This window comes from Cyprinus carpio, chromosome A5 (genome assembly GCF_018340385.1).
Source record: "Cyprinus carpio isolate SPL01 chromosome A5, ASM1834038v1, whole genome shotgun sequence".
Lineage (NCBI taxonomy): Eukaryota > Metazoa > Chordata > Actinopteri > Cypriniformes > Cyprinidae > Cyprinus > Cyprinus carpio.
The window spans coordinates 20,228,982-20,241,393 of NC_056576.1; the positions used below are offsets into that span (position 1 = coordinate 20,228,982).

A 12,412-nucleotide genomic window follows, 5' to 3' on the forward strand; every position below is an offset into this window, starting at 1 on the left:
AGGTCTATGCATTGGAAGAAACAAAACACAAAGAATAGCAAGTGAAACATGTTTTTCAATAGAATAACCCATTAAAAAAGCAAATACACATTGAATTCTTGTCACTTTAACGCACAAACATATTAACAATTTCTTTTATAACAAATATGGCTTGAATTAGAATTTTTTTATTTACTTATTTTTTGTGACTGAAATGACAGCAAGCCTGAACTTATGCAAAAATATAGTCTATGTATGACTGAAAAGTGTTGATCCACACAAACAATGAATAATGTAACTGACAACATTCAAAATGTGTGAACAAAACCTTTAGACCAATACAGAAAAAATAACCTAAAGTATCAAGAAATATATCTGGATGCCAGTTTGTAATCTCAGTGCTGATGAGACTTTTTTTAGACGTTCATTACACATGTGACATTATAGGCAATGGTTCATGAGCACCAATGAATCTGAACTGTTTCAGAAGAGTAAAGCAGGACACATATGACACATTCTTCTCCATATGGATATTATGTGAAACCAGTTTCCAAATGTGAGAGATTGATTTTGAAGCGTGACAATCTGATTCCTTATTCTAACACGTACACATACATAACCCTGACTCATATAGCAAGTGGTGAATGCATTTACAAACCAAATCATCGTTCATCTACTGAAAAAAAGGGTCAGTATTTTTGCATCCTGATGTGAACTGGCATGGACAGTTGGAGAAAAATACATTGTGCAGCAATGTGTGTAGGGGACTTTTGTATGTGTGTGACTAAATGTGTGCTGAAACTGCCTAACCTGATTCTGTCATTGCAGGCTCCAGGCTATAAAGCAAAATACAGCCACTCAGACGAGCCCCATCTCACACAAGGACCAAAGTAAGTGCTATGAAGTCTGGAGAATGTCACAGAAGGCCAAAAGTTTGATTAAAGTTTAAAGAAAGAAGCCAAAAACAAGGAGTGGGATCAGATCCTGGCCCAAATCCCAAATTGAAAATCCAAGTGCAAATGTTTTGTTTCAACACCAACCAAAGCTTGTTTGTTCATTTCAGAGATACACAATATTCTCCTCTCCATCAGTATCTCTGTTCTCTGTCTCCATGGTAACAAAGGGCTGGTTGACGAGCAGGACGTCAGCTTGATGAAGCCCTGCCCCTGTTACTCCGGCTGACCAAGAGTCTTGGACATAACTGGGCTGGTTGACGAGCAGGACGTCAGCTTGATGAAGCCCTGCCCCTGTTACTCCGGCTGACCAAGAGTATTCATTTTCTGTCGTCATCAATTGTACACCATAGATTACATTATTCAATCATTTTCTTCATGATTTTTTTGAATTTAAGTCATTTTTCTGTCGTCAGTGAAAAAAAATTATTTGAGCAAACTATGTTCATTTTCATGTTACTACATTCATGTAAAAATCTAATCCACACCAGAGGTCCAGCTCAAATGCTATTAGATGTCATTTACATACATGTGATGTTGTGAATGAAACTGATGAATCCCTCTCATTTAATTACCTGCTTTTCAACTATGACCCAATTTCATTATCTCCATTCTGAATGTTTGTATATGTGAGGTAATGTTGTTAGTTTAGCACTGTTTGAACAGTGAAGGTCAAACAGTGACTATTGACCTCTGACTAAACCGTTAAACAAAGCAGTGCTTGTTGATTTAACCAGCAATTCAATTAAGGCCTTCATATAGAAGGCAGGTGACCAGGGTTTAAAGGCTGAACAAATGACTGACAGCCACAGTGGAGAAAAGTTGAATCACTGATGGCAGATGGATTAATCTGACGATGTCTTTCATACTTTTATGAACCTTGAAAGTGTAATTTACTTGGCAGTCAATGGGACAGTCACAAGCCTCCCGGTTTTCTTCCAAAATATTTTAAATTGTGTTCCAAAGACAAACGAAGCTTTTACAGATATGGAACGACATGGGGGTAAGAGATTAATCACAAAATTTAACCCTTTAAGCTATCGTATGGCTTCAGAAGTAACACAGAATAATACGCACAATCTCGGATATGGATCGGCCCTCTCTGACCGATACTCGATCTGACAAAAAATTTCAGTATCGGAGCCGATACTTGATATGAATATCGGATCGTCGCATCCCTATTATCAATGTTGGCAAAGGTTGTGCTGCTCAATGTTGATGAAACTGTAATACATTTCCTTTTCAGGATTCTTTGATCAGCAGAATGTTCAAAAGAACAACATTTATTTGAAATACAATTTTTTATAACATTATTAATGTCTTTGCTGTCACTTTTGAGTGTTAGGGTTAGGCTTGTTATATAACAAGATGTGCTATTTATTGTAATATCCACCTGTAAAAACTTGCATTTCATTTCAAGTACCTTAAGACATTACAGAGATGAAGTGTATGTGTGTGTTTGTATGTGTGAGAGAGACAATTCATAATGTTAAACAGACAACTCAAACAGCTCATGTGTAAAAAACAGATGAATAAGTTTCTGTCCCTCTCATCCCCCTCCCCTCCCTCGTAAGATGACAGGCCACTCTGTAATGAGTTTGGTAAAGATTTTTAGATCAATGTTCCAATCAGTCTCCCGTAGCTGGAGGCCCTTGATTCACACGCCACTGTCACCCCGACAGTCAATAGACAGAGGTGTAATTGATCGCTGAGACAGATGTGTATCTGTGTGTGATAGAGTGAGGATGAATCTTTGTTATTAAACACAGATTAACAACACAAAGAGAGCAAATCGACCTTCACTGCTGCAAAACAAGATTTAGTAACAATTCGCAAGCTGATGCGATGAAATCAAAGCTTTCTTTTGTTTCTATGGCATAGTTAAGGGCTGAAGATATACAAAAAAAAAAAAAGTCCAGCTTGACTTTCTGCTATGTTGTTAACTATGGGCAGCTATAAGATAGTAGAAATGTTCCAATCATTAGAGATTCTTTTATATCGCGGCATATCCGTGACATGATTTTAAATCAGAAAACTATAGCACATACTCCAAAGTGTGTTGCACTTTGAAAACTTCTTGCATGAAGAGTTTTGTTGATTATAATGGGAGCAATTTGTTTGGATGTGTCACCATGCGTCTGGTGCAGCTTATTGTAGATTGTTTACAGCTGCCTATTAATGTCACAACAGGTATTTCAACAGGTTCATTAAATTATTTTTGTCTTTTTTTTTTAAACTCAAGTCTTATGTAATGTGAGGCTATATTCACTTCATCAGTTTATATTCTTACACTTTGGTTTGAGTCATAGTATATTATGAAAATATAACTGAAAATATATTATGGTTTACGCGAAATTATTAAGCACCACAACTGTTTTCAACAGTCATAATAATAAGAAATGTTTCTTGAGCAGCAAATCAGCATATTAGAATGATTTCTAAAGGATCATGGGACACTGAAGACTACAGCAATGATGCTGAAATTTCAGCTTTGTCATCACAGAAATAAATTAAATTTTGAAATATATTCAAATAGAAAACAGTTATTTTAAATTGTTATAATATTTCACAATATTAAGTTTTTTTTTACTTTTTGATCAAATAAATGCATATAATTATTTTTAGGGGAGGGGAATGTGCAACAAAAATGAAAACAAACAAACAAACAAAAAAAAACTACTCACACTGTAACAAAAGACTTTTCATTCTGCCCACCTCTACTGTCAACACAGTAATCAGTGACTGCAGTAAAAACATTACCATTGTTTGGGATATCTGTTAGACTTCTCCGAGGGGTTGAGTACACTGTTCTTCCAGTCCAGCTCTCATGCCCTGCAGGACCATCGGATAATCCAGCAGAGCTCTGTCTGTGGTTGGATCGGGCCAGGAGTGAATTGAGACTGTTCTGAGCACTGGGAGAATCCGAGTATCCTATAGATCCTGAGTGCAGGTGAACAGTCTGATGATGACAGTGTGGATGATGTTGAAGGTGGATGTGCCTGTTGTTCAGAGAGGGAGACATAAACGCTGCCTCGTTCACAAAAATGGATCCGTGCTCATCCTGACCACCCAGGTGATGGTGACCAGCATCCTGAAAGACAGACATGCGCATCACTCACATATAACTACAATATACACAAATACAACTTATCTATAAACAATGCAATCATGGTACATACAGTTGCACCTCATTCAAATTATATAATAAAAGTAAACCCCAAATGGAAGAAAGGTGTGTTTAGCACCTTGTGTGTTTTCTGTGAAGCTTTGCAGCTTCAGATTATGTGTAAATGACACACAACTTTTAAAGTCATGATATAGAACATATAGAAGTAGTAAACTTACATAAGGTGTTTAATCCTGAGAGTTAGTTTGAAAAACAATAACAAATAAAATCAACAAAGAGAACATGTTGGGGGAAAAAATAGCAAAAGAATAGAAAATGGCCTCTTTTTTAATGTATCTAAAATTAAATTATAATGCAAGGAACAAGGAATGCCTTTTTAGTCAGATATGATATTAAATTAAGTTTAAATTTCCATCTTACCTCTATTAGCACCAACTGTATTATTTTTAATAACCTCCACATGGCATTATTTGGTAATTCAAAGGCCTTTCTTTTTTTTTCTTAAAGTTTTGTTTTGTGTGTACTTCATTTTATCATTTTTTGTGTAATTTGTTTTATATTATTTAATTAGACAGCAGAGCCTAAAGTATGATGCTGTTTTTCCATCAGACATCATATCCACCTCTTCACCTCTCTGCCTGTGCTTTTCCTCATTCATTAAGCTGGCTCCATGTGAATTAAAGGCCAGACTGAATCCTTTACCCACAAGCTCAAAATCACCATTCTGCGCTAATCAGCCCTCACAAACAATACAATGAATAAAACCTGGGCCTGAGGCGGATCTATTTTATGCAGTTCATGTGTGTGGGAGAGTCTTAAAGGCAGACACAGAAATATACTCCCCAAAAGTTCACAGCTTAGATGGTGGATACACACTCTCAAGCTATTTAAAGTCATGATTTCATGAATGCCATTCTGATGGGTAATTCATGCGATAGCGATAACAATAAGAGGTGATTTCCCACCAAAAATGGCTTGAATCAATGCTTGATCTTCGGTGAATAAGACTTTTCTCCTAAATGATTTCTTCACTTCTCATAGTCTGGATTTTATGTTCATCACTAAATCCTGGACCAAGGTTGGTAACTAATTTAACTCCTTTTTCCGAATTGGTTCCGGCTGACTTCACCTTTTTTAATTCTCCCTGCCCGAACAGGAAGGGGGGTGGACTAGTAACTATTTTAAAAGACTCTTTTCTTGAGGGTTGTTGGTCTGTTTCAGTGGATGTGTTTTCGAGTTTCGAAGTTCAGCTTCTCCATCTCGACTAGAATGGTCCTATTTACCGTCCCCCTCACTCAGCAAAGGACTTAATACAGCAATTTACTGAATTTATTGGCAATATTGCCATAAAGTATGACCGCTTTTTATTAGTGGGCGATTTTAATATCCATGTATGCTCTCAGTCAAACCCATTATCAAAGGAGTTTCTCAATCTCATTGACTCTTTTAGTTTGGTTCATATTTTAGATCTTGTACTCTCTCATGCCATTTCTGATATTGAGATATGTGATTCCCTGCTCTTTGACCATAAGCCCATTTTATTTTCTCTGTCTCTTCCTAATCTTTCTCATTTTACTATGAAAGCTGTAACGCTGTCTCGGTCCTATTCTTCTAAGTTTGGGTCAAATTTTAATCAGTGTTTTATGGAGTCTTGTTCTCATCTATCTCTGGATCTACAGCTACCTGACCTGGATGCTGACCAACATCTAAGTCTTCTTAATTCTGCATGGCTGGATGTTTTATTTCACTGCTCTGCTCAAGCCTTATAAGCACAAATCTAAATCTATTCTGTGGCCAAATTCTAATACTCGACTCTTACGAAAAGCTTGTAGAAAAGCCGAGCGCAAATGGAAAAAGGATAAATTACATATTTTATTTCAGTTGTTTAAAGACAGTTTATCAGCTAATCAGTCTGCTGCCAAGTCTGCTAAGGCTACTTATTTTTCTGATTTAAAAAAAAAAAAAAACATTCTACTCCTAAAGTTCTGTTTTCAGGTATTAATTATGTTGTTAATCCTTCTGTTAACACAGTGCCTGTTGCTCTATGTAAAAGCTTCTTGAGACACTTAATTGATAAAATCTCTAATTTCAGACCCAAAGTCTGTTCTCTCCATATTGAACCCCCTCCTTTTTGTCCTCATCCTGTTTCTTGGGATATTTTTGAACCCATTTCCTTGCAATCACCCAAAGACATCTTTGCTAATATTAAATCATCTTTTTGTCCTTATGACATTATACATCCTACATTTTTTTAATTAATTGCTGACTGTTGTGCCATGTTTGGTATCTTTTTTCAATAAGTGTCTTTTAACTGGCTCTGTTCCTGCTACTCTTGAAGTGGCTACTGTCAGTCTGCTTCTCAAGAAACCTTCACTAGATCCTTCTATTCTGAATAACTTCCGTTCCATTTTTGTTTTACCATTTATTTCACAGGTTTTAGAAAAAAAAAATGTATTTGACCAACTGCAGTTCTTTCTAAATCTTAATTGTATTACTGAAATTTTTCAATCTGGTTTTAAATCTGCTCATAGTACTGAAATTGCCCTTCTCTGTTGCTCCTATCACATGTGGCCTCCCTCAAGGCTCGATATTGGTGCCCTCCCCTTTTTCCCTGTACATGCTTCCTCTGGGTTCCATTCTAAGAAGGCATGGGGTGTCTTTTTATTTTTACGCTGACGATACTCAGATTTATTTACCTATTAAGAGAAATAATCCTTTAGCACTTAGTACCTTACTAAGGTGCTTAGATAAGGTCAAACTCTGGCTAGCTCAAACTTTTTTAACATTAAATGAAGATAAAACAGAGATGATTGTTTTCAGTCCTACTAATCATTCTCAGGCTACCAGCCTAGATCTGGGCGGCTTATCGGCCTTCAAATCTTCCTGTGTGTGAAATCTTGGTGTCCTTCTTGATGATTCATTAAAATTGGACAAACATATCTCTTCTGTAATTGGTTCCAGTTTTTACCAACTCCGCTTGCTGTCTAAAGTCAAACACTTTTTAAATGCTACGACGTTAGAGATGGCTGTACGCGCTTTTATTACTTCACGATTAGATTACTGCATACTGAGGGCCCTCTATTGGCTGCCTGTTCAATCTAGAATAGATTTTAAAGTTCTCTTACTGGTGTATAAATCTTTACATAACCAAGTCCCTAGTTATCTCTCAGAGCTGCTGCATTTGTATACTCCCACTAGAAGTCTAAGATCCTGTGACCAGAATCTCCTTTTAGTTCCTCAGTCCAGACAAAAATGTAGAGAGAATCAAGGTTTTTCTGTGGTTAAACCTCGGTTATGGAATAATCTGCCATTTGAGATTAGAGTGACACCTTCCCTATACATTTTTAAGTCTCTTTTAAAAACACACTTGATTGATCTGGCCTATTAATATCCCATTCTTATTACATTGTATTATGGTCTTGTTTATCTGTCATTCCTTTGGTTTTAAATTTAAATCCACTTCTGTATTTTTCATTATCATTAATAAACAATTAATAAAACTAAATAAAACAAGAAAACTGCATAACTTCTCATTTATATGCGTCAAACACTAAACAGACCAAATGTATTGTTTTGTAGACTTGATCAGACTTTATGTGTTGTGCAACACAATATTACAGCCATGTAGCACTCTGTTACACTGCTACTTGTTGAAAAAAATTAAATAAGAATAGCTTGCTACTGTAAAAACTACACTGTTTTGAAAACAGCTGAACTACTGTCACACCAGTGAACAATGTAGTTTAGTGAGCAACGTGGTTTTAGTTACTCCCCAATGCTGTGTTTTTGTATCTAGTGAAGACACTCCAGAACAGTGAGCCATCAGATGGACACTTCTGCCCTACATCTCGCCCTTGCACTAGTCCACTTTCTGATCATTTTGATCAAACTACATGAACAAATGAAACATCACTTCCCTGACCTGCAGAATGAAGCACACAGAGCCGTTTTTAATTATGTTGCCTTGGTAGGGGCTTTTCAATTATCATTAATCTTTAGATTGTTTATTAGCACACAGTATAGAGGCTGGAGCTAAGACTGCCTCACACGGCCTAAGACTGATGAGACATGAATTGCTCTCATTATCCCAGGTAATGAATCAGAGGCTTAGCTGTGTGTGAACAACAGACGTTTGACCGCATCTGAATCCTCCCTGTGTACAAGAGGTCGAAGGAAAGAAATGCTTTCTTCCTTAGTGGCCTGCCACAACTGATTTGACTCTGCCTCATAAAACAACACTGGCTTTGGACCTTAAAAATTCTGCTGAGTTTGGGTTTCTGCCGTAGTCTTATTTATTTGTAAAGGCATGTTTGGGAGGACTGGTAACTGAATTTAATCCAATAATCCAAAATACTTTTTACCTCAAAGAGAGAAATATGCATGCTAAGAAACAATAAGAGCAACCTGAAGAAATAGGGATGCTCATTACCACTCATTTTCATTTTTATATTTTATTTTATTTTTTTAAAGAAATTAATACTTTCATTCAGCAAGGATACATTAAATGGATCAAACATGACACAAAAAAAAAGTTTAGAAAAACATTTTCTAAAAATGCTTTCTACTCAAAGAATCCTGAAAAAAGTATTACCGTTTCCACTAAAATATTAAGCAGCACAACTATTTTCAGCATTGATAATAAGAAGAAATGACTCTTGAGCACCAAATCAGCATTTGAATAATTTCTGAAGGATCATGTGACACTGAAGACTGGCGTAATGATGCTGAAAATTCAGCTTTGTTAGCACAAAAAAATAAAAAAATAAAAAATAAAATAGAAAACAATTTAAATTCTAATTATATTTCACAATATTTGTAACTGTTTTACTGTATTTTTGATCAAATAAATGCAGCCTTGGTGAAAAAAAAAAAAAAAAAAAAAAAAAAAAAAAAAAAGCATTTAAAAAAATCTTACTGCCCCCTGATTTTTGAATAGTAGTGTAAATAATATTTTAATTTTCTCTGGGTGGACAGATCAATGCTTCAACAATAATCTGTCCATCTGTCTAAAAAGAGAGACAAAAGAGTGAGAAAAAGAGAAAGAGAAAGAAGTATACAACACAAAATGAGACAGAAGGGAATTACAAGACAAAAAAGCAAATGGGATCAAGAAAAACAGAAAATAAATAGCTTCTCTTTTTTGAATTCCTAACTGACAGTTTTGTTCCATCTTCAAAGTCAAATGAGAGCGGATTTGGGAGAGCTTTCCTCTGACATCACTATCTGGATGTTTTGGCAACAGAGTAAAGGAGGGATGAGGAAAGAGCAGAGGAGCAAAGAAATATTTCAGCGTTTAGAAGACAGCTGCGTCTCCAGACTCACGCTGTGCACGAAAGCTTTTATGACATACCCACAGCTCACAGCTATAGCTTTTAGGAATATATCAAATATACACAAACAGATACGGAGAACATGCATATACACGCATATGAACAAACAGGCAGAAACTACAAAGTCCCAAAAGCAAAACAAAAGCACCCTTGGTGCCACTAGTGGCAGTCCATCACAGGAGGCAAGACAGCCTCAGTTTCCTCACAAATTATTCTAAATAAACTGATTAAAACTACTTTTAATCAATCTCTTACTAAGGTGTATAACTCAAAGATATAAAGATGGATTTTTAAATAGATTCTTCTTCCATATGTGGTAGTCTAAGCAAGTTCAAATCATTGTACCAGAGCCAGAGAAGGCTGACAGCCAAAAGTCTTCTCTGATGTATAAACTGACCAATCAGAATATGAATGTGCAAATTACAACAAATTTCTTTAAATGCGGCTTAAAGGGCAGAAGGAGAACTAAAATGTGTCTCCTTACAGATAAGTGAGCAATCTTAACTAATGCATTCATTAGAGGTTACTTCTAAGAAACATAGACTGTACTGCATGATTTAATCCATTCATATGAAGTGGTTGGCTGGTGTTCAAAAAATGATCATTGTCAAAGTTATAGTACACAATAAAGAATCTTTGTTTCAGTTTTACTTGGAAATGAACAAAATACTATTATTCAGCCAAAATCACACTCTTGTCCTACCTCGAGTCATTACGGCCTACAAAAACGGTTGATATTCTGAGCTGTGGGGTTTATTTAATGGAAAATGTCAAGTTTATGTCATTCCACCTTCATTTTCACAGGTAAATACAAGTAAACCTCAAACCATTAGATTCATTTTCTCATAAGAGAAGTTCCAAAGGACAACTGACGTAAAAATGTTCCTTAGCAAGTAACATGAAAATTGTAAATGATTGGATTGTTGTTTTTTGCTAATGTGCTCAAGTCTGATATCACACACCTCCGTTTCCAGATTCAAAAGCTCTATAAGAACCTAAAAGCAAACAACAAACTGTTAATTTACACTCATGGTGTATATCATGATCCTAACATTTATCTTAGTAGTGAAATCTCAGTTGACCAGGTGTCAGAGCATTAAAAATCTTAGCTTAAATGTGTGCTATAAATAAACAGTGCTCGTTAACGGCTGTAGAGATTCTCAAATTAATTCTTAATTGAAACAAAGTTAAGTCTTGGACCCGCGAACAGAATTTGATATGTCATGATTTAACAAGCGGATTGCTTTGATTGTTTTGTGTGAGTGACAGGTTGCAGGAGGGGAGGGACTGAAATTTGTCTGGCCACTGGACAACATTTATTTTAATTTTTTTTCATAATGGTGTATGATGATGAATCATTTATAATAAACATGGCAATATTCCATAAAAAGCAAGAATTGGTAGTTTTAATATCATGGTGACTTACACATCAACACAGACCACCACTGAATCCCACACATTCCCATTCCAGCCCATGATCATCACCTGTGTCTGCTGTCCATCCAGTGGTATCACCATAGCTGGCAGGTTCTGCTGGTAGTCCTGCCTCAAACTCTCCAGGAGCCTCCGCTGAGCATCCAGCTTCTCCTTCTCTTTTTCCACACTTTTCTGGCCTTCTCGCAGCCTCTCCAGGCTTTGCTGGTACTCCTGCAACTGCTCTTGGAGCTCCTGCTGCTCACTCTGCAGTCTCCGCTCCTCTAGGTGGCACACCACCTCCCTCTGCTCCAGTGACGCCTCCAGCTCCGACTGATGAAGGTGCCGCACCTGACACTCCCGTTCCCACTGCTGCCGCTCTCGTACCAGGGCGCCCCGTAGACGGGCAACGTCCGCCAGCTCCTCTCGCCGGCGCTCCACCTCCCGCTGACGCTCCTGCTCCTGCAGGGTCTGGTTGCTGCGAGTGATGGGTGGTAGGCGAGAGTGTGGGTGAGGGGAGGGGCTTGCTAACAGGAAGAGGAGGAGCCTCTGGACTTCATAGCAACTGTCTTGGATGGTGACTGCGGCCTACTCACAAAAAAATTGCGGGTGTTTAAAGTAAAGGAGATCAACGGAAAGATATTTAGAGTTATAATAAGAATTGCTGTTAACAATGGCTCTAATTCACCGAAATAGCTAGCACATGTGCAGTGTCTTGACTAAACAATGACTAGGCAACTACCGTCATCTTCAATTCATATGACAATTCATCATCGGCCACACACATAGTACTGTTCAAAAGTTTGGGATCAGTAAGATTTTAATCATTTGATTCTGCAGTGTTGCATTAAATTAATCCAAAGTGACAGTAAACTGTTAAAAATATTTCTATTTCAAATAAATGCTGTTTATTGAAGAATCCTGAATAAAAATGATCATGACCATTTCTCTGAGAATATTAAGCAGAATATTAAGCAAACTGTTCACAACATTGATAATAAGAAGAAATGCTTCTTTAACACCATTTCAGCTTTGCATCACAGGAATGGATCATATTTTAAAAATATTAAAATAGAAAACAGTTATTTTAAATTGTCATAATATTTCACAATATTACTGTATTTTTGATCAAATAAATGTAGTATAAGAGACTTATTTTTAAAAACATGAAAATCAATCATACCAAGCCCAAACTTTAAACAGTAGTGTACAGTATATATATACCGTCTCTAGTGACTTGTTAAATGAAGCTGTTTTTAGCCCTAAAAACCTAAGGAAAATTTGCATTTTTCAGACATGGTTCCCTCTGGTATATCCAATGGGTTTTTAGCATAGCAGTTTTTTATTTTGAGTAAAATAAGTTCTGTGGTTAATATTAACTGAAGACCTTGAAGAAATCCTTTCACGTTTTGTTATATAACACTAATTGCAGTCGTAACTCAAATGCATGTTGCTAAAAATAGATGTTTCTAACAAACTGCTACATAAAGATTACAATGTTGTCTTGCATAGGTAAAAGATAATAACTAAATAATCTGTGAAAACTGAATAAGAAAAACTTCTTTTGAGTCTCTTAGACTATGATCTGTCCTGTGACAGATGGGTTTGGC

The 12,412-nt window shown here is 36.5% G+C and overlaps 1 protein-coding gene across 4 annotated transcripts in view; it reads right to left on the reverse strand.

Annotated features, from left to right (window-relative positions):
- Positions 1-3,544: 3,544 nt before the first annotated feature.
- LOC109083801 (rho guanine nucleotide exchange factor 28-like) overlaps positions 3,545-12,412 on the reverse strand; it is a 62,682-nt gene continuing 53,814 nt past the window's right edge. For all 4 annotated transcript variants that reach the window (XM_042756359.1, XM_042756357.1, XM_042756358.1 and 1 more), the window contains 2 exons: positions 10,875-11,390; positions 3,545-4,023 (listed from right to left, as the gene is read on the reverse strand). In XM_042756359.1, coding sequence (XP_042612293.1) covers positions 3,613-4,023; positions 10,875-11,390 — 927 coding nt within the window. In that variant the 3' untranslated portion in view covers positions 3,545-3,612. The remainder of the gene's footprint in view (positions 4,024-10,874; positions 11,391-12,412) is intronic.